Below are 23,759 nucleotides of genomic sequence, written 5' to 3'. Positions count from 1 at the left end.
AAAAAAAAAAAGTAACAACCAAATAGGAAACATTTCCAGATTTAGCACCTCAACATATAGTGGGAAGCCCTGAATCATACTGCAAGTGTACTGTGCAAAACAGGAATGTGCTGTTTCCATTAAATATCCCCTCTTAAGATGGTTTAACGTTATTTTAGATAAAAGCTGTTAGTACAACGTTTTAAGGAGAGGCAGGAGTGAGCCCAAAATGAATTCAAAACCCTCCAAAAGCAGTACTAGCAAGTGATTTAAGAACAGCTCCTAGAAACCACATCTCACTAGTAATGGTAAAAAGGGGTAAGCGAAGCCTCAGAAAACCCAGCTCCCTTCATTGACTTTGACAGTACTTTTTCGGAGGGAGGGGACAGGGAAGAAGGTCACTTCCACATTTCAAATACAAGTAAATAATCAGACTTGAATCTCTTTTGAACACAGGATAGTGTAAGCATGAAACGGTGACGGCTGCACAAACTGCAGGGATAGCCCCCTGTCTTGGAACAAAAGCGCCACCAATGCCCTAGTACTAGCTTTTCAAATTCTTGCAGTCATCACAGCGCTTATCCTGTCATCTCTTCCACCTTCTCATTTAAAACATCCCTCACATCAAAACAGAGACGCCTCCAAGATCGGAGGTTGGCAATCCCAGGCATGTATGTTTTAAAAACCCATTACGCCATCACAAGTTCCTTTTTAGTCATTGATTCAAATCATCGGGAAAAAAATAAACACAAACAAAAATGGGTAATTGTTACCATATTTGCTTGTTTTTAAATGCTAGACAGCCACAGACCATTAGAGACTTTACAGCACAATTAAAGGCACCAACAATCCAATCAGCCTTTCATGAGTTGTTTTATAGTCTGCCACAGCATTTTAAATCCAAGGAAGATTGAATGGACTGTAGTCACCCACTCCTTGATCCTGTCAAGCAGAGTCATTAAAATAGTTATGTGTGGGCTCTTTGTGCCAGTGCTTCTGCCTGGAGAAGGCCTGGATGGAATTCCCAAGGAAAAATGGAGTTGTCTTTCACAGCTCTGGCAGTGCCGACAAAGAGGAGTGGAAATGCAAGGTCAGAAACCAGGATCCAGGTAGAGCCCTCTCTTCAGGGACCTTCACAGTAGCAAAGACCAGCTTAACAAACACACATTCCCCCCATAAGCTGTGAAGTCTTTTAACAAAGTCAAGTACAAATGTAACTGAAGAATATCAGACAAGGAATAGACAGAACGCATAGAAGTTAAGCCTAGTTTGAAAGGAAAGCACTCAAACGGGTATCAGCCGTATTGTAACACCTTCTTGGACAATCCTCCAAATAGATCTCAGGTTTTGAGCCCAAACGCTCCAACTGGAATTCGAGAGCAGAAGGAGGCAGCAACTGTCAATCGCTAATCAGCACCTGCTTGGGAAAACGTGTTCAGTGCAGCTTCCCATACAAGAACTGTGGCAGTGATTTTAGATGCCTTCCTTTGAAAAAAAGAAAAGCTCTATTTTTAACAAAAATTGAAGACTAGATGCTTTTGAAAGCCTGCTCCCCCCACTGTCCTCATTTGCTCTGGAAGATGAACCATTCATGTTACCTTTGCACAGAGAACCAGTGTGGAACGTCACTAAAACGTCTTGGTTTCTCAGGAAGGGTGCGGCTCTCCCAACTCTCACAAGCACAAATGGACAGCACATCTTTTTAAGACAGTTGCAAAAGATGATGCAAGATTTTAAAGAAAAACAAACAAACAAAAAAGGTGTGCATCATGGAACACATCTTCCTCAACTCATGAGAAAAAAGTTTACATTTAAATCTCTCCCACCTTGGCCCTCTCAGACACACTTATAATTCAAGTCTTCAYAAATATCTGAAGACACTTTATATAAATACAAATCAGTCATCCCATTTCTTCTTTCAACTTCACTATAGCAGCCAGCCACAATGCAATGTCCCTTTTATGAAGTTTAACTCCAAACACAAGCTAAATATGCATCCCTGTGAAGCAAATTGTTTGCTAATGCTCTTCTGATTAAACAGTCATTGCCAGACAACAGAATTAGGGCTAATCGTTACATGAAAGATGTCCCAATTTAGTATAGAAGACAAAGTGTCTCAATCCTGTATTTGCAAAATAATTTACATTTATGTGTATACAGAAGATTACAAAAGCATGCAAAAGGTAGCCATATACTCAGTAATGACATAAAGGAAATAGCAACACTCATGATTTTATAAACTAAGGTGTGCGATCAGATTTTTCCAGGTACTTACACTCCTAAAAGATGTCAGTAGGCATCTAATGAACTTTGCTAAAAAAAGGCAGATGTAAAGACTTGCTACCTAACTTCCAACTAAAGCATTTTTAAAGTTGTTTTGAAATGAAATCAAAGCAGTTTGTATTAGACACATTCTGGAAAAGGCCTTCATTCTCCAGGATAAATATTGTGTATCCTTTGAATATGTACTGTGCATGATGCAGCTAAGACATTTCATGGCTTAGCTAAAAAACAAAATTCATTTTTTTCCATGTTCATACAATTYATTACAAAACCTCAATGAAAATTAGTGTTACGGTATATAAAAAGTTCAGTACATGCCATCACTCATCTGAGAGATAAAAATGCCTGTGATAGAAATTCTTGCAAGCAATACTTGAGAACTGAAGACAAATCTTCAGAGGCATCCATGAAAGTTTTTGGCATGCATAGTGTTTACAATGTTTTAAGGCACAATGATTTAGAAAATTCAGCTTCTTTGCATCACTGGTGAATCATCAGTGCTTTGTACATTTTCTCATACATTACACATATATAAATCACCAGAGATGAAGCTACAAAAGTAACCAAAGCACAGTAAAAATTATGAATAAACTAATGATATGATACATAATGGCTTAAAATGGCGAATGAAAGCTACGATACTGTGCAAACACATACATTTACTGTAAACAGGCCACAAAATCTTTTAGTATTAATCACAAAACTGTTCAGAATAACCTAGCAGAAACACGATTAACTCCTTAAACCCATCACAATCACTAGTCCAAACAGTGTACTATATCAGTTTCTGTATCAAAAGGTATAGGAAGGGATAGCAAAACCACATTTCTAAGTATGAAGACAGTGTTACCAAAAGAATCAAGAAGATACAGTATAACTTGATTAACATTGAATATATAAAATAAGCTGTTTTACAACACAATCTTCAGAGTTTGTTTGCTTTAACGCAGGTCTTGGTCTGCAGCATCCAGCTTTTGCATTTGAACATTACCGTTCGGTCAAAGAAAACAGAGCACCCATCCATTAGAGAACTGTATACTGCTGTGAATGAAAGTGGAAAACAAAGAGCGTTAGAAAAGACAAACTCTCAACATCGTCAGAGCGTTTTGAGGCATTCTGATCCACTCCCAGCAAAGTAGTATAATCCGGAGAACAGAGAATTTAAGTCCCTGCATTGCAGGGAGCTGCATTAGAACTAGAATCAACCCAGTAAGATGACAATAGCAATTTCTTGACGCAGCTTGGCCCCAAATATTTATCATAAATGTCTAATAAGAATAGAGAAATGAGAATCTATTTTTAGTTACATATTTTCTTAAGCACCCACGCTCCCTTCAGTCTGTGAGAATATACAAGCTGTGTTATGGCTCAGCTAAACAGTAATGCACACAAGAAACCAAGCTCAGCCTGTTACGTGAAGCATTACTTCTGGCGAGAAAAACTAAATTTAACACCACTGCTCATCTAAGCAGGGCTAAAAGTAACCAAGCTTGATGTTATGAACATACTCTCTTGTAACACTGCTTAGACATAAAAGGAAAGCAAGTAACTTTCCCAAGCATTCATACAGCAGTATTCATATGGCAAAGGAGAGAGAGAGTGTCCTAGAATTTCAAAAATAATCACTATTTTGGACGTCCCCAAAGCTAATTGCCAATTGAAAAAGCTGCTATGTAGACAGTGGAATTCCAGCCGTCTCTGAAAATCAGGCCCCCTCTTAAAAACCTGTGTCAAATTTKGAACTTGGGAGACCTCAAATTCTCCAGTTACAAAACTACTCATTCAGAATAGAAAAAAATTTGCTAAATCTAAACATTCATCTGGATGGAACAAAAGAAACATCCCAGAAAACACTGTCATGTCAAGTAACTCATTTGTAAAGCGCAGCCAACACCCCCCAGACTACAGTCACAATTACAGTCGGGATGAGGAGTGAGGGAAGCTGAGAGCCAAGGTCCTTCGCTCTTTGTGGTACTCACAGTGGGAATTTTGTCCAATACGCAGTTACCAAACACTTTAAATAGGCCATCGCTTCCCGGAGTGGAACAAGCAAGCCAATGTTAAGGCTTTAAGGCCAGAGTCCATACACTGCTGACTGAATTCGGCCTGTTATGCTACACTGCCATTCCAAGGGCGAAAGAGAAACTAAATTTCTGCCACTGCCTGCCTAATTCAGAGTATCCCTGCAATGGAAAATGTCTCGAAAGGAGATGGTGACCGATGTTTCGGACTTGCAGAAGGACTTGAGCTTCCCATAAACGAGGTGGCTCTGGTTGCAAGTGCAGCTGTGGATTGATACTACCAACATTAGCAACCCAAGATCTGTTTGATACGCCTGGAGAAGATACTTGGACAAGGTACGTCTGCGCATTCACTGTGCATTTTCAGCACGGATTCCTTTCACTGCTCTTTCTTCTTAATCTCCTTAGGAGACAATAATTTACGATACATTAGGTTGATACAGTTCTTTATAAATTTCCTCTCCAGTTTTATTACACTAAAGTTGAAGAGTCTCACAGTTCTTTAGTAATACATGTCTTTACTAAATGCCTATGTGCAATGCAAATTCACACTATTATTTAAGATGATACATTTCTCTCCAGTATGCCATTAGAACAAAATTTGCTTTGTAAAAGTTGTTTCGTAGCTAGCAGTACATACACTTGCACTGATGCACATGTTCAGATAGCTAAGAACCCTATGTTTGTGCAGGTTACAACAGATTTAGGAAGGAACGGGTAGGTTTCTCTATGTGTCCCTCACAGCTGCTTCCAGGAACACCACTACAACGCAGTGCAGCTTCACATCTCTGCCTGTATGCTTTTGTATTCCCAATGAGAGAAATTTGCTTTATAAGCAGTTACATTTTCTCACTGACCCAAATTCTTTTTTCTTCAAATGGCACCATTTTATGTTGTAGCTACTGCATTTATACTGTCCAATCACTAGCAAGAATTTTGAGAAAAGGGAGTCTTTAACTATAAAGCACAAGCCTCATGAAAATCATGGAGATTCTGTATTAGGACTCAAAGCATTTGGAAACTTCGCTGCAACGCCTGGAATAACAAAAAGAATAAGACTACTGAATATCACATACGTCACTCTGTTTGCTAGTTTTGACTCATTCTGTCACGCACACCCCTCATTTTGGGTTACTGTTATTTCAGGCATCCTCTATTGACTGCTTCAAGTTTGTTCCATTTCCTTTTGCTAGACTCCAGCAACATCTTTTATTTCCCCGTAGTAAATGTCACCAGTCAAGTACACAGTTACAAACTGGCCTTTGAACTGCCTTCCAGTGTTTATCAGCTAATGTAATATGCTAATAAGCCTTAATATCCACTTAATACCAGGCTCCAAGTTCCAGTAAAAATAACATATAAAAGTGTTCTGAAAATATTTATTTAGCAAAATGCTGCCTGAAGCCCACTTTGAAATCATGGCAGTTCTGGCATGAACTTGATAGGCCTTCACACTTCCCCGGCCCACTAGTGCATTCCCACCAGAAATTCTGGCAGCAAGCCTCTCCCTTCACCCACGGCAGCCAGGGCATCCAGCAGCTGTACTAGGCACAGCGCTGTTTCACCGAGATACGGCAAAAGGTGGAAATATTTGAACTGTGTCACTCCAGGGTAATCAAGGCTGGCAGATGCAGAGGCAGGAATGCAAGGCACCACTGCACATATTCATAAGGACTGAGAATGTCACTATAGTCACCGCACAGTGAAATCCATCTATCCCAAGGCATCTACACATTACTGAAAAGCAAATAAATATATTTCCACTTGCCCTTGACACTGCCCCACAAAATAACAGTGACCCATCAGGAATTTGATATTCTTTCTATTCTGGGATCACTTAGCACCAAAAAAAAAAAAGCCAACTTCCTTAATTTGTTTACTGACAGAACATTTGATATTCAGGTACAGTTTGGGTAATTATGCAAAATTATTAGAAAAGAATAAATCTTGCTATTGGGAATTTATTCCATCATTTTCATTATTATGTTTTTCATTATTATTCTGAAGATTTCACCTATCACACTCTGTTTATTCACATGCAGATAGGAAAATCTGATACACTGGACTGTTTGTTATTTTGTAAAATTCTTAACCACACTATTTTATCCATTACCCCATTTTTGCTACACAAAAGGATTACATATGTGTTCCAATCTTTTCTGTTTTAGATTTTGCAAACATTGCATCATTCCCTAGAAAACTTCAAAGTCTGCAAAGTATGGAGTGTTTTGGTTGGGGGCAAGGGCGCGGGTCCATTTCCTCTCTCCTCCCTTCTATAACATAGGAGTTCTGGAAACCAGACTGAATGGGAATGTGCTTTTCAAGATGCGTATATCCTACAGAGTTAGAAAAAATAGACAGCAATTTCTAGGAGAAAGTTTTCCTTACAGAAATAGGTCCTGACAAACTCCTGAAAATTTTGCACACAGCAAATGTGGAGGGAGAGAAAACTGCAAGCAAGATTCTTTAAGAGCCAGCAGATGGACAATATTTAGCCAGAGAAGTTTTACAGACCCTACTAATATTTCTGACTTATGCAGCATACTAATAAGTAATAGTTCTTCTTTACAACTTTTTAAGCCTACCACTTTAACAAAGTGCTACCTTACTCATTGGGAAGAGAACTGAGTAACTTTTTTTCCTTGTCAAAGGCCACAGTCAGATGCTGTGAAACAGCCAACGTTATAATCCAAGTACAACAACATCTTTTATTACATCCCATTTATAATAAGCAACATGACTGTTCTACCAATCGAGAGCAGTATGGACTAACAGGGATGTGTAAAGGATTATTTTTGGATGAACAAACTCAAATGAAACTTTTATTGTTCTATACCTCAAGGATTAAAAGCTTTAAAAACAAAACTACAATCCCCTAGCATTAATCAAAAAAAGAGTYTAAGTTTCACAGTGACTTTCATACAAAGAATTCCAAGTTTTATATTTATTACAGAAACAACCTTGCAAGGTAAGCAACTACTTTCATTTCACAGAAGAAAGAGGCTGAATGAGTCACAGGATGAATTAATGCTGAACTCTTCTGCCTCTCATCTTTCCCTTCCCCAGCCATATAACATTCAGATGACACACAAAGTCATCCAAAGTCTCCCTAGCTCCTTGCACGTTATAAACAAGGGCAGGAGCGCACCAGCTATGAGGTGGCACTTAAGGTCCCTGCTAGGATCTTTCTGTAAAAGCTAACTTCAGGTCCCGCTACCTCCAGAGCCACTCGTAAGGTCAGCACTTCAGTCATACAGTAGTAAAGGAAAAATAACCATTTCAATAAGAAGTCTATTCTCAGGGAAACTGAAACTTGTTCAAACAAACTGTGTTGATCGGCTAGCATCACTCAAAACCTAGGAGAGCTGGACGAATGATGGAGCTCATCTAGTCTAGCTAGAGAAACGGCCACCAGCAGGGCCAGGTGGTTGTTCCAAACACCACACTTTTGCTTAAGCTTCACATTCTCTAGGCTTTGAATTTTAGCTGCCAAAAACTACAACACAATCCTTACTTTCTCAAATGACATTTTTCATCAGATCAATTCAGCACTCACCAGCATCATTTTAGGTTGGTTGCCATGACAACACTGTGTGTTGTTTTGTTAAGCGATGTCAATTCATTGGTAGGAAGAACTAGCTGTTTGGTGCCTTTAGTACTGCTCTTATCAAGAACCAGAACAGTGTTACCGAGCTCAAGATGCTTTTAAATACTCGTGGAAATCATGAGCTATAGGAAAAAAATTTTCAACATCCTACAGATATTTTAAGTGCAAAATTTTTTTTTTTTTCCTGAATACACTTCCCTAGCCATAACTACGTTTCCAGCTGGCTGTATTTGTTTTCCATAGCCTGGCTTCTGTTACTATTGTGTCCCAATACGATCTTGAAGCTGAGTGGAAGACAGATAATCCAAATTTGTAAGAACAAGAGGAAAACAGATTGCAAAAAGCTACTCTGTCAAAAACAGAGAAGGGAAGAAACCCCCATAAACAACTATTTCATTTGAAAAAAATTCCATCCTTTCATAATAGCTGCTCATCTCAGACAAGTCCAGAAACTAGTAAATATGCTGTTGGAGTTACCGCAGCCTTGTTTCAACAGCCAAGAGGAAACATTTCAGAATGGAACCACCAAACAAAACTAAATCTGCTTTAGTTTTAGCAACTTCTTATTCCACCCCTCCACTTCCTTTCTCTCCAATCCTTCATTTGAACACTCAAATATAAGAAACAGTAAGTTCCTACATTTATTTAACAGCAGTCATGCATTTTAGAAGCAAAAATCTGAAAGTTAAACTTGTCTTGAGATCTTTATCATGGTTCACATAGTCTTGTAAGATTAGCCCATCAAAAGTTAGGAAAAAATTGTTCCCCCTTATTCAATGAATATTATACAAACACCTTTGCATGCGCTGTTTCCACAGCAAGGCTAGAAGGGGTTTAGCCAGAGCAGGAGCACGCTGCCAGAAACAGAGACACAGTGCGGTAGACCTACTCATGGGGAGACCAGACTTGTGTCCAAAAAAAAAAAAAAAAAAAAAAGCAGTTCCCACCCAAAATTGTTTTCCTTTCCCACTTCTGATCCAGTCTCCACCAGCACTTTTGTTTACTCCCTTTCAGATTTCCACTTCTACACAACAAACTCGATTTGCCCATCCTCTTTGGAAGCTTTGAACATCTCTCTCCCTGTGTGCAGCATTCACCTACGTCACTCCCCTTATGCTTCTCTAACCCTAGCCTTGAAAGCAAAGGAAACTGCTTGAAGTAAATCCTCCCTTTGCTCTTTCCATAAATGTTTGGAGATGCCCCTATTCCAAGAGGATCAGATACAAAAGATCCTCCCATTGTCCCATCTGCATAGCATTTTATGCTATACAGACACCTCTGTGTTTTGGGCAAGGATTTGAGGTCAGTACACCTGAATCATTAGGCAGTGCTGGATTCTTTGCAGAAAACCCCAGAGTTCAGAAACCTTTTCTTTCCACTCCTCACTCCCCCTGCAAAAATCTGAAACYCCAAAGTAGATATTTCACATATTTGGACACTACCACCTTTGATTATCCTACTGTTTACTCTCCAATTCTTATCTATGCAGGTATTTACACCATCCTGCTCTTTCCTCATAATACCTGAAAACATCTGAAATCTGTACAGGAAAATATTTTTAATAGAATTTTGAAGGGAATATAGACATATGCATCTGTCCAAATTAAAAATACTGAAAACGGTAATTTTACATAAATTTTTTACATATTTTTCTCAGCATAAAGGGAAAGAAAGGTGTAAAAGAGCAACTGGAGAAAAGAGTGTGCTTTCAGTAGCAGTGGTGTCATAGGCTGATGCTTTAAAATTCTTGTAGAATGAAAGCCTGAGAGATGCTTGAGGGAAAGCTGTGAAAGAACAAAAAGAYTAATATTAAGTGTATTTAATTTTTTTGTCATTTTGGTTCTGTTTAATTACAGTGTTTCCTAATTTATTCAGGAATTTCATTCCTTACTTTGCCAGGATGAATGTGGCTGTTTCTTGAAGCATGTAAAACAACCTCTGCTGGTAAGTACAAGTTTCCTGGTTTCTCTGCAAATAGTGAGAYGTGTAAAATACAGCAAATAAATCTTATGGGAATGCTAGAAGTTGAAATCACCGTTCCTCCCAAACTGCAAAGTCAGTTTGTTAGCACACATGAACAGAGAGAAATTTCCCTAAGGCTAAGTGCTGAACRAGGATTCGCTCCAACATACTGACAAGATCACATAGCAACACTGTGGTTCAGCAGGATGGCAATCGCAGTTCAAATCATGTATATATTAGCCAACAAATTATTTTAGAAATCAATTAATCAGTATCTCGAGGTTAACAAAAAAAAGTTTGAAATTCTTTCCTGAAAGTAGTCTGATAAACAATATGATTTTCATAGCAGCTGCAGAAGCCTTCTAGCTTAGCAGATCCTTATGAATCAGTGGGACCTCCAGATATGATGATCTCATTCAAATCCTTCTCAAACTTATTCACATTGAATATTTCAGACCAAATAAGAGGTTTAAGATTTAGTTCAAACTAAATCATCCCCATATCATGTAGATACTTAATTACATCTGCAAAGCTTCCCTGCTTAACRTATTTAGTGGTCCAAGATGTACTCCAGATCAGTAATGTAAAGTATCTACAAAATAACATTTCATTGGACACATGTGATTATGCTCAGAACTTTGTTTACTTATGTATCCATGGCTGCAAACTCGGCCTGGGACAAACCATGCTCCAATTGGTTTTACATAAACTTCGGGCAATACTGGATATGGTATTTGTGAAACAGATGGAATCTGGTGTCATTACTGGCTAACCACTGCTGGGAATACAGGATCCTATCAGCCCTCAGCTACTGAATTTCATAGCAAATCCAGTAGCTAAGAACTGAAGGAAGAGCTCTGACTTTATTTGTATCTTTAGTCATCCTGCTCTGCAAACAACAGTTACAGACAACTATCAGATTTAGGGTGGTTCACCGCCCCCCCCCCCCCCAGTATCAGTTTAAAGTATGCCATGTAAATGTGATAGTCGCAGTTAGAGTTGAGCTCCTTTGCAAGAAAAACTAAAAACAGTACATAAGATTTCCTATATCAAACAGCTATTTTCACAACAGGTCAGAATCTGGCCTGTGATAACAATGATCTTCAGTTCCAACTAAGACATTTAACAGGCTGTAAAACTACCACCTCCTACCTGAGGAAGCGAGAGCTTCAAGTCAGACACCGCTATTGCCTACACTGCATGGTCAGCCACAAGAACTATCCTCAGTATTTACATACTCCCAGAGTTGGGTGACTATCTTAACATGGAAGCTGGAAGACATAACTTGAAGACTCCTCTGTTTGCAGAATTTGTGACAGTAAGAAATTTGAGTTTGAATTACTTTTTCCTTAACTACTTCTCTCAAAGATCATAGTACACATACCTGTAAAACCATTAACTTCTATTTAAATAGGAATCCAGTGGATAAGTTTATTCCTTAGGAGACTTGATTTTTTTTTTTTTAATATATATAAACAGGAAGACTGAAGGTTCAAATAAAGGCAACAAAAATCTCCTTATTTTAGGCTTGGAATGTTGGCAGCTGCCACAAGGTCATACGGGATAATATAATCCATTTTATTCAAGCTTTACATTCCAGAAGACCAGCAATCAAAACTGCTAAACTAAAGTATTAAGCAACAATAACAAGACTCCTCATATCCTTCTACTTTTTATTATTGCATTTTAAAAAAGCTATGCTAGAAGAGCTGCATTTTGAAGAAAGCATGAATCACAATCCCAGCTAATATATCATATAGATTTTAACATCAAGGAAGTCTGTATTCAGTAAATGCAGCCAGTTTGTCTAAAATTTCTTTCAGTTTTTTGAGAAAAAAAAAGTATTAATTCAGCAGTCTTCATACCCCAAAACACTCTACTTTTGTTTCCATATAAGCAAATTAAGTTTCTGAGCAGCGTTTGCTAAAGAAAGCAAAGCCAGAGGCACTGATAAGCATCATAAGCATAAGATAAGCATTCACAGGTCTTCAAGGCAGCTGGAAAAGTAATATTTTTTTTCTAGACTACCCAGAACATCACCCATCTTAATTTTTCTAGAACTACTGTAAAGACAAGTCCAGAGTATGAAGTTAACAGCAATCATTGCAAAAGCCTTACATAAGAGGAGTATAAAAGTCAGAAAAATCATACCTAATGCACCCAGATGTTGAGCACCTTAATCATCACCAGGCTTCATCCTCATTTGGGCTTGCATCTGGGCAATCATCTCCTGCATGCGGCGCAGCTGTAAGAGATAAAACACCCGCATGTATAGGACAGGTCACACAATCTCTCCGTGTGTTCAACAGGAAATATCGAAATCCAGGAACCTTTAAATCTTTTTCTTCCATGGTAGAAGGCAGACCCTATTTGCTTCTTTATGAACTTTAAGTGTTCATTTAAGTCATGGAATTGAATACTTTGTTCTTCCCATGCCAGATTCTTTATAGCATTACATCTACGTTTCACAAAAGATTTATTAAAAATTGATAATGACAATTCAGTAATAAAATCCAAATATTTTAAAGATAACTATGTTTGCAGACCTGTGAATTAAGATCTATTCTGGAATAAAGAAAGACATACCCTTCCTTATGTGTATAGAGAGATATATTGCTCGAGTGAGCTGAAGCATCTTTGTTCTGATGCAAGTGCTTGGAGCATAATACCATGCATGAACAGCAATCTTGTTGCTGTTCTGTTTAGTTCTGGCTAACCAGATAATTCCACAAGTTTTTAGCAACAGTAACAGCCAAACTTGTTGACAGAATTTACGAACTACTTCAAAAGCAAAATAAGACRACATTTATAAAATTTTGAAAGACAGACTAAACATATTAAGTACCAACATTTTTAAATCTAAATGATGATATTTTCTTGGAAACAGCTGCTGCTTTAAAGGCATTTTAAGACACTGGTAAGTTAATTTCCATCTCATAAGAAATCTAGTTATGCATCATGCATTTTTTTCCCCAAAATAACATTTAATTAAATATATATTCCTAAGAGAATAAGAAACAATAAAACAGAACTTCAAAATGTATATGCAAACATGTCTAATTTGGTTCACAGTTAAGGGGCTATTTCCTTCCAGACACAGTTGAGGAAACTGCACACACAATTGCAAGTGCACTTTTATGCCCCATCTTACAAACTGGAAAAAAAATAGGCTGCAATGTACATGCATATCATACAAATATGAGTTCCTTTCAAATTGGGGATCACAATAACCTGCTTTAGTTTCATAAATTTTCATTATTTCAAGAAAATAATTGTGTAGTTCTAATACACTGTTGTCAAGCCTTTTTTCTTTAGGAATAACTACTTAGAGAATGAGTTTCATTTATTTGGGCTGAGGGAGGTGACGACACTCCTCTTCAACTCAGAAAGCAATGCTCTGTTTAAAAAGTTATACTACATTGTCATTTAGTCAATCATATCAGCCACTAAGATACTGGTTACTTCATTAGATCCAACACAGAAGAAACTGCACTAACCGCTTGAGTGCGTGTACTTGGTGTTGAGCTGCAACTTCTTCAACTGTTTACAAAGAAGTAATCAYAGAACAGGGGAAAATTAACCACAGATGGCTATATTACATTTTCTCGCCTGGCCTCGGATACGGATTTGGGGAACAGTCAGAAGCTGAAGTGCAGCAACTGCAGTGTAGCTAGAGATACCAGAGGTTGCCTATACTAGTTGGCTTGGATGCTGGTATCTGTCTCTTGCTGAAGCTGCATAGGGTTCAGTAGAGGCTAATTCAGGTTCTCGTGACTGTCGTGTAGCTACACCCAGCCAAAGGAGATTTACAGAGGAACATACAATGTGACATACCAAAAAAAAAAATCTGTAATTATTATATACCCATCTACATCTTTCTGCTGACCATTTAAAATAAAAGACCTCTGATCAAAAAGATAGCATACAGCTTCATAAGAAAAAAAAAGTAGCAAAAAGTCTCAGAAATGAGAGAACTGAGTTGATTCCATGGCCCAAGAAAAGGAAAAGGTTTCAAAGATCAGTTTATAAAAATGTAAGACACCTGGTCTTTTGAACTGCCTCTCTGCAGGCTTACCATCATAATAAAACTAGCTTGTTGGAAGCTCGCCTACTTGAGTTTTCCCAAGAGTGCTCCAAGCTGAGCCATGAAACATTCCCAAAATAGAAACTATTCAATAATCACAGGGAAAGATACTGCTGTGCATGTATTATGGTGATTTGCTCAAACACAGCATTCCACTAAGAGCCAACATCACATTTTAAAACCTAAATATATCTCTGAATCTCACATTTTCTTAACCTTAATAAATCCAAACACGTCCACACACTATGAAAGAAATCTTATGTTGCATATGACTCAGATGTAAGATAGGACAGAAGAATTAGGAGATCTACTCTGCTCTAACTCTGAGTAACTTGTAGGAAGAAGATTTTGCTTTTCCATTTTTATGTAGTGTTTTGAGGTCAAGTGGTGAAGTGTCTCATCTCTTAGCTAGGTAATGGCAAGGTTCTGAAGTTACTTTAGCATAATTCAGCACAAGAGTTTAGGGCAGGCAAAGCCTACCAGATTAGGCACACTGTTGTCTCCTATGGCCATTAATATGTAAGAAGTCACTGAAGTTTCTTTTAATTAAGAAAAGTAGGGGGAAAAATATATTTTAAAAAAGCGGATTTAAGCACAAGTATCTCCAGAAGACAATTTTTTTTTTCCCTACTGTATCCTGGCTGCATCAGTATTCTGGGTTTTTTTGTTGAGCATTTGATATGCAAACAATCCAGAATGGTTGCTTTCTACTGTCAGACTGAAGAGCTCTAATCAAACTATCAATTTCATAACAGTACTCTGAGCAGACACCCTGTGAGTAATGATAGCTACCACACACTAAAACCAGGCTGCGCAACTACTTTGCTAAAGTTAGAGCCAGTAACTAAAGGGGAATGAATATAAATATCTTGGGGAGGAAATTATTTGCACATATATATCTTGTCAGCTTGAGTGTAAAATTAACAAGTAAACCTGGGTTTTCTGTGCCTTCTCTCCCCTCCACCTTCCCCCCAAAGAAGGGCATCAGCCTGCACTGTATTCAAAGCAGTAATGATGTCGGGCTCTTACAACATTCCTCTTCCAGCGAGGAGAAGACATAAGAACCATTCCTGCATATTACAATACAAGTTTAAAGAAACTTGTGTCTTCTCCTTACCGGACCTACTGCATAGAGAGAAACAGATTCTTTCCTCTTAATAAAGAGGAACTTAAAGACTACAAAAAAGACAAACTCTTATCGTATCAAGATCTGCATCCCCTAGGCTGCTGGGGATTGCAAGCATCAAGGGCATAACATGACTTTGGTCTTGCTCAGCAGTAAACCCACTTGCTGATATAAGAGCAGCATTAATACGTCCTGTAGAGAACTCGCATTCATGCCCTAAAGAAAGGTACTACAGCCCAATAGCACAGGGTTGGTGCATGTGATGGAAAGGAAGATAGGAAACGATCTTTGGAAATCTTTTAAAAGATATAATTCCTGTTAATTCTCAGAAAACAAAGAAAAAAAGCAAAAGAGTGAACTTAACATTAGTATAAACCCCACCTTCTTTACAGTTCATGTCAGGACTGAAATTTAGTTCAAAATGTCATGTAACTACTGAGTAGCACTGCAGTAACATGGAAATAGACATTTTAAATGAGAGTTAAAATTTTAGAATTAAAAGTGAGCCATACTGCTTCCTATCTGTCCTGCCATTAACAGAAACCACAGATTATACAGTTTTGCTTTACCTATGAGATTGCATCTGAAATAATGCTTTGCCCAAAATACAGAAGAGAACTACACAGAACAGACTCCATCTGAACAAGGTGAGTGGCTCTTCAGTAACAACCCCGCAGATAACAGGAAAAGGAATGTTAAAAATCAAACATTATCCACTTCCCAGTAACAAGCTTCTCCTCCCCACACCAAGTATGATTATTTTTACCCTTTTTTTTTTTTTAAATGTAAGAAAGTTCACAAGGGAAGAGGCTGCAAGAATAAAACAAGATGGAAAAAATGAAACTGCAGACTGTGGATTTTGTAGTACACCAGGATGTTCCCATGATACTTGCTGCTTGTTAGAAATACTTTTAATACCAGAGAGTACAACTAATCTTGTTAATTGAGGACAAGAAAAACACTCCCAAAGTTACTATATTGGAAAAGGGGTTACAATCAAGAAAAATGTCTAGTTTCATAAAACACATTGACATTATAAATAGCAGAAGCTGTTACAGTCATAGGCATTGTGCTGCACTGGCAGCAAGTATTGTTCCTTCAAAGAACAACTCAAAAGAAAAAACAATTACTCAAAAAAAAAAAAAACCCTTCATTCCAGCCTCCAAAAATTGCCATTCCTAATTATTTACCAAGATTTTTCTTTTCATGGTGTTCTCCCAGGACTAAGGCTAGATCACTTTACAGAGGAAGCTTATAGTGGTCTGCACAGAATACATCTCCTTCCCCCTACAGTGGGCAATAATGTTCCAAAAAAACAAATAAAACTTTATAGCTGTTTTTATTTCCCTCGGGTCTGCAGGCCTTGGTCAGCAGTCACGCTGTCTCTCTACATAATAGTTTTCATCTCTTCCCTCCTCCAAGAAGATACTTTCACAAATACCTGCGATTCCAGCCAATTACTCCTACACGTGAGCATCCACCACATCCTCATCCACCTGCTGCTAGACCCCAGGCCGGACAGCACTTGGGGGGACAACCTGCAGTGCCAGGATCGCCAACATTAAACCTATTACCAAGGTTCTTGATGTCAACAATGAGTTAAAGAAATTCCGCAAGTGGAAGGCCAGAGAAAAAACAATTTCAAGATTGTGATTAATTCTATAGTGTTCAGCCTATTGCTCACAAACCTCACTGAAGGCAGTAATTACTATATAATTGCACAGCATCTTTTCTCCTGAAATCCAGCAAAGCAAGCCTTTGTACGAAGGGAAACTGAGGCAGTGAGGTAAAGGAATTTGCTCAAAGCATCGGGGTAGGTCACTCGAAAAATGAGAGAAGCCTTGTCCTTTGCTGTTTTCACATAAACACGGTCATACCATTTTTCTGGAAATAGTACCTTTCAAAATCTTGAAAGTTTTCTATTATAAGATAGTTCCAGAATAGGAAAAGTATGACACAACATTATAAACTTTCCTGAAAAGTTTGTGCCCATTTATACAACAGTGTCACAACAGAAATGCAGCATATTTACAGTAAGGAACATGGATACCTTTACTCTTATTTTCACTTCCTAATGCAGAAAAAGGTCATCACTTGCAGATGAACAGAAAGCACAAGCAGACCGAGCAATAAATCCAAAATGACAGATTAGTAGCTCCAAATGGCTGAACTGGGGACCACATCCTTTGGCATAATAAAAGATCATTTAGCAAAAGTGATGCCTTGATAATGATGATCCTGGCACTAAGCCAAGCATTCATTCCTTCCAAGGTTATGTAAACCTCACAAAACTGTAAATAGAACTTCAAGCACCRCTACTGATGGGAATGCAAAACAGGAGGGGAAATGGATATTTGTTTTCTCTGCAAAGGCCGTGGAATGCAAGCCCATTTCCTCTGTGCCTCTCTCCTCCCCAGACTGCTCCCCAGTCTGAAACTCAGGATGATTCAGAGATGAAGGGATTTCATACCAGCTTATCTACAGAAGATTCAGCAAAACCTCTTGATCTCTTAGGGACAATAGAAAGCATAAGTTAAAAATCTATTTGTTTTTTCAAGTTCCAACACAATCCTTTGCAAATTCAGCAGCAGTTATTCAGAGCTGATTAGTCCCAGAGGGAACTTCCAGAGATTTGTCCTCCAAGAAGTTCAAGACTTCATGCCCTTAGCCATATTACATAAACTACATGACATACATATATTATTTATGCAGATTGGCACAGAGTGGTCTAAATAGACCAGCAGATAATGATATGCCTGCCATATTAACTATTTCTAGTTATAACAGAATTTTTCAGGTGTAAGCCTGAAAACAAGTAATTCTATAAGGATACTTACTATGCACGTACAATGTATATAGTTTAAATAAAACAAGGAGAAACAGTTATCACTTAAGCTGCCTAAATCTACTGCCTGAGTCTTAGAATTACTAAGGAAAAAAATATCTTAAAAAAAAATGCTCGACATTTTCAAAGCAGCTAATGTTCCTGGCTATCAACTGAAGGTCTACTGTTGTTTGGTATATATTTCAGTAAATGGGAGGCATTTAATTGGTGTACAAAACACTTGCAGAAGTTCCACTGCCATAAATACATGGCCATTAAAAGTGCTTACGTTGATGAAATGAAGTTATACAGTGATAAAAATGCAGCTGTCTCACTTAGCCATCAGTAAATCACATTATTAACGACTATTTATGGTGACAAACAGCAAAAAATTTTCCGGAAAGGAAATGCAGAAGCAGCTAATTATGTCAACATGGCAGGTAACCAGGATTAGCTATTTTTAAACCTGGATGCTATGAGGGAAAAAGGAAATGCACAGACTGAAGTATCTATATTTCATACACTTTATTATATTGGAGGGTAAATCTTTTATCTGAAACACACAAAATTTTGTAGTGTTTCATTTCTTACTCCAAATCAATTCCTGTATGCATTTACCTTTTTAGTCATGCCTTCCTCCATTTATGGACTTGAATCCAAGTTCAGTTGAATAAAAAGAGAAAAAATACTACCTTCCAGTTGGCAGCAAGTCTTATGTGTTTCCATAATGCAAGCAGTCATAAGCACTGGTAATACAGTACTTGAATTTAAATACTGAGCTAACAATCTCCAAACCCTTACAAGTTCAACATAAAAATAGTAAGCTGAAGGGCTTACCAATAACTTGAAACCAGAGTAAGAAAATAGAGTGAAAACACCAGATCCATAAAGTGATTGTATAAAAGAAATATTAATCTTTACTTGCATGTTTTTCATCTTAAAAATTTACCTGCAAGCTATTGTGTTCACAAAAGATTAAGAGATTAGAAGAAGCATAGGATCATGGAAACTGGTCATTACAAGTTACATAGCATTCTCCTTGACATGTCCTCGCACACAGAGGTAGAGTTCAGATCTGTGAATCTCCTCCATTAACTAGTCTTGAAGGATGGTCCTCTCTTCTGTACTCTTTGAGAAATGCCTTTTTACATTACAGCGTTTACCTTAATTATATCATGGGATTTTTAAAGATTAACATTTTCTGTTCCATAGCAAAAAAACACAAGAAGAAATTTACTGTAAAGATGCTTGTACTAAACAATGATTGAAATATTAGATTTATCAACTTTACTGTGATCAGTCTACCCCAAGATATTATGTTTAAAGCAGCACATGTAACTGGCAAACACGCTTATGGAAAAATAGCATCAAAACCGGAAAAGAAAGATACCTGCCTACAACCAGGACTCCGTAGGCTACTTACTATCCACAGGATACAACTGGCTAGACAAAACACGTTGTATGGGCAACTTGCATGTTCCCTTTAGGTCCCTATTTTTCACAACTCCCATCTTGCACTCTTTGTAGACTGTAGCTGATGTAGACCACTGAAATCAGAACATGGCATGTTATATAAAACCCAATAATTTTAGAAGCCCTCTCTTACCTCAGCCTCTTTCTGCTGGAGGATTCTATCCTTGTCTACAACTTCTTCTTCAACAGGTCTATTGAACAGAACACCACATTATGATATAAAATACAGAAGAGAAAGGCTCCTAGAACAGATTCAAGATTTGCATTTTAGGTAATACAACTGAAAGAAAAGAAGTCCGCATACATTCTCACAGGGGAAAAGAAAAAAATTCTTTAATCCTAAGTTTCCCTTTTGTGAAACACCATCTTTACCCTCATAGACTTCTGTTTCTCCCACCCTCTAATTTTCTTCCTCTGTTTCATAAAAATGTAATATCTCCACCAATAGATCTATACATATATATATTTTTGGCCATTTACTCTAATCAAGAGATTTCCTCTGCCATCTACCCATTGTTCAAAATCAGCCATAAAAGCAGCTGTGGAATAGCTGTGAAAGTTTTTTTTTTTCCTTCTTTAAAATCAAAATGCTTGGCTGAATACATGAATGAACAAACAAACAAAACTACTTCAAAGTAAAGTAGGGAGAAGAGTAAGTTGCAAAAAAACACATTTCTGCTGCATCTTCCTTGGCAGCATTAGGTCTGCCAAGGACAGAAACCTTACAAAAAGATGCTACAAAAAAAAAAGATTGCCTGGGCTAAACTTCTCTCTCTAGCTTCCAACAGGAAAGGAAAAAAAAAAAAAAAAGCACAGCAATCTTGCATAACTGAAGAAGCATCATCCTACCTAATCAAACAGGCTATGGCCTACCCAAATATGCCCACTGAAGTGTTTTGTTTGTTTTTTTTCCAAGTAGAGACTATTAAATAGAAAGCTATCCTGCTTGCTGCCCACTGCTTCTTTACGCACATACCAATTTAAAAACATAAAGAGAGAAAGGGGAGCATATACAAAACCAAGAACATAGTTTGTAAGCATATTGCTTAGATAGTCATTACTCCTTTTTAAGAAAATGTTTCATACAAATCTCCAGTACCCCCCCAGATTGAAATCTCAGGAGAAATAACGAGTTAAAGGAGGGATTAGTAAGGAGGAAGAGCAAGTCCTATCTCATAGTGGAAAAGAACAGACGCAGGAGCAGCAGAACCCAAAGGCACACACCCAGGTACTCACTTGCCAGTTCGCTTTAGCCTCTCTGAACGGAAGTTCTCATAGTGCAAATCTTGGGTCACCTCCTGCAGGTCCTGCATGTGTGTTCTAGAACATGCAAAGGGCTATTAAACACTTTGTTCTTCTTGCCAAAGGGAAGAAAAACACCCTTTTATCTTTTATTTTTGTTTCATATAATGGATATATTTACTGGAAAATTAATCTTCACAGACCAAGTCCGCCATCCAGCTAGCTAGAATACTGATATCATGTTCATTAGTCTTAATTTGTACCTAAGTGCCTGCCTTCAATATTCTTCAGAGCCAGACAAAGAATGCTGTCCTCCTCTTGTTCACTCATTATTTCACAGGAGCTGTTTACACCCGTCTTTGCAGTGTAATAACCTTGGGAAGACTTATTTTAAAAAAAATGTTTTAATTCACAAAGCATTTTTTTGACTGTTTTAAGTGCCATTTAGTACAATTTGTAACTGAAAACTAGGTGGAGCTCCTTGGCTAACATAACAGCTAACATTGCTTAACAATTCTCAATTGCCAAAAAAACCCTCAAACAAAGACGACTGCTTGCTACAAACTGCAACCAGCAGAGGGCAACCCCTGCTCAGCAGAGACTAATCAGAAATCCACAAGAAYTACATTTCCAGCAAGAGAAATGCCATTAAAAAAAAATCACTTCAAAGCATCTACGCACCAGAATATCTATATCATACACAATCATAAAGCAGGGTTATCATATTCAACATAGGATTTCCTATACTGCCAAGAAAACTGACCTTCACCTCTAAAATACTCATCTTCATGAATTGCTTTAAATAATATTTTAAAAGTCTCTCTGCTCCAGCAGTTGCACTATAAGAAAACAACTTTAGTTTATATGCAAAGCCATAAAATCAGTTCATGTAAGAGATGAAGAACTGTCATGAGTATATGACAGTGTAAAATACAGAAAATATTTTCCATGATGACAGTTCAGAGGATCACAGCAGTAAATCAAGCTGACTGGGGGCAGGGGGAGGAGGAAAGGGGGGGAGCAGCTCCACACTGTAGTCGGAGTTAGTTTTCAATTGAGGAATTCAGGTTCTTAGAACTCTCTAGTCCTGATAACAGAGTTATGCCACCACAAAAGGAAAAGGGATAATTTTACCATTACTCACACCAGCATTGTGCGCAATTTAAGGAAATCATTGTGCTCCGGATTTTCAACTTCAACAACTCCCCAAGGATACAGACGGCCTCTGATTTTCTTCCCTTTCACCTCAATAAGTTGATTGGATCCAATAACAGCAAAGGGAATGCTAGCCTAGTTGAGACAGAGCAAAACAAGTTACTGTTTGGGGGTTTTTTGTTTGTTTGGGTCTTTTTTAGGAAAGCACAGACACACATTTAAGTAACAGAATGGAGAAGGGGAAAAAGTGTTGACAAATGCATTAACTAAAATCCTTCCACATCAGCCAAACCAGTAAGTCCTATTCTGAACGCCGCAACCTCTCACTGTTAACACCTGCAGTTTTGTTAGGGTCAGTTTGTCTTAATGGCACAAAGGGAAATGACGCTTTGCTTTAGGAACACTTGACTGTTGTTGCAGTACAGTTTGGGCATAATGTGTCACCTGACATAACGTCATGCATGGAAGGCAGCCAACAGAAACATACTTCAGATACAGATTAAGTAGCTAGAGACTGAGAATTTCAGATATATTCTCCATGCATCTTTGCCACTAGTATCACAGCACAAAGAGGAAATGACTTCAGTAGAACCTTTATTATCTGGTCTAACAAGAGGAAAGTCATTACTTAGAGTAGTAAGCCTAATACATGCACGCTCTCTCTCTCTTTGCTTGCATGTGAAACGGATAGCAAATCACAGTTCCTGGTGAATAGTTCCTTACATTTAAGGGGGGAAAAAAAGAAAAGGAGAAAACCACAAAATACCCACAGCCGGAACTCTGATGAAGCAAGAACCAGAACTGAAAAGACTTACCCAGACCCAAGAGTTTTTCCAAAGAAAACTCAAATTTTCAACACAAAAAGGAACAAAGTATCTGCAAGCATACAGTAAGCTTAAAGAACTACTGCATTAAAATAATCAATTAAGAAAGAGTGAAACTTGCCTTCAGAACCCTGGTTTGTTCTTTAAATTCCTCATCTTCATCAGAATCTGCATCAGGGAGCTGATAAATCCTAATGCCATGTTCAGAAATCTCATCCAGAACCTGAGTTAAAAAAAAAAGAGAGCGAGCAAGAGAGCAAGATTATTAAGCTGAAGTATATAGATTGATTTACCAGTCTGACACATCTAAAAAACTCAGAATAATTTTTCTGCTCTAAGTAGTTTGACAATGCCTAAAAAAAGTCACTAGCAGAAACTACCATGACTTACTCTTTGATCTTATGTACTACAAGCCTATTTGCATTGCATCAATTTCACTCTATGAAGAAAAAAAAAAAGGGGGGGGGGGAACAAAAAAAACACAGCATTTTTTCCATTTTGTCTTTATTCAATAGAGACTTGCACCTCAAGTCCATAAATATCCTAGGAAGCACAGCTCAAAGTAGAAAACCACTTGTCCAGCAACTTGCAAGTTCTGAGATGCAGGAAACAAATATTAAGTGGGAAATCAATCACATTCCTAAAAGGAACAAAAAGTCTTGAAAATACAGCGAGATATAGTGTAGGCTATTTTACTCTTCCAAAACTATCTTAAAAACAGTTTGAGATTTGCTAGCTACATATGTTGTCTTTTGAAGAGCTTACTAAAAAGTATTTTTAAAAGCCAACAAATTTGCTGAGATAACTCTGAATTATCCTGTTTGTAACAGATCTTTTTGTGATATAATCTACAAAATCAGAAACAGCTACACAGTAACAGCAGCTCACCTGTCTGTGCACTCAGAGAGAAACAGACTCACTAAATACTTTTGGTGACATTCTTCACATGTTTGCCTATGACCTTAACTAGTGTATTTTTCTATGTTCAATGATACAGAAATAAAGATTTAAAAATACCCATATCGTCAAGACATAATCAAGGTATTCAGACAATCTGTGTTTGCAGCTGTACTCAAGGAACAAACATCAGAATTAGAACACTATTTGCTATGAATGTTAGCCACATCACTAATCAAATATTTGTAACACATTACATTCTTGCACAGCACTTCTTGAAGA

General features: G+C 37.7%; 1 protein-coding gene across 5 annotated transcripts in view; it reads right to left on the bottom strand.

Annotated features, from left to right (window-relative positions):
• Nucleotides 1-742: 742 nt before the first annotated feature.
• The window catches only part of LOC112978414 (septin-2), a 44,019-nt gene continuing 21,002 nt past the window's right edge, over nucleotides 743-23,759 (bottom strand). For 3 of the 5 annotated variants that reach the window (XM_026091923.1, XM_026091922.1, XM_026091924.1), the window contains 6 exons: nucleotides 22,702-22,803; nucleotides 21,746-21,891; nucleotides 20,596-20,679; nucleotides 19,493-19,550; nucleotides 12,004-12,097; nucleotides 743-3,303 (listed from right to left, as the gene is read on the bottom strand). In XM_026091923.1, coding sequence (XP_025947708.1) covers nucleotides 12,029-12,097; nucleotides 19,493-19,550; nucleotides 20,596-20,679; nucleotides 21,746-21,891; nucleotides 22,702-22,803 — 459 coding nt within the window. In that variant the 3' untranslated portion in view covers nucleotides 743-3,303; nucleotides 12,004-12,028. Of the gene's footprint in view, nucleotides 3,304-12,003; nucleotides 12,098-19,492; nucleotides 19,551-20,595; nucleotides 20,680-21,735; nucleotides 21,892-22,701; nucleotides 22,804-23,759 lie in introns of those variants that run through there. The other 2 variants (XM_026091925.1, XM_026091927.1) reach the window with 2 other exon arrangements.

This window comes from Apteryx rowi, unplaced genomic scaffold (genome assembly GCF_003343035.1).
Source record: "Apteryx rowi isolate R43461 unplaced genomic scaffold, aptRow1 scaffold_93, whole genome shotgun sequence".
NCBI lineage: Eukaryota > Metazoa > Chordata > Aves > Apterygiformes > Apterygidae > Apteryx > Apteryx rowi.
The sequence above is the reverse complement of the archived record's forward strand: the minus strand, read 5'-3'. Positions and strand labels throughout refer to the sequence as shown.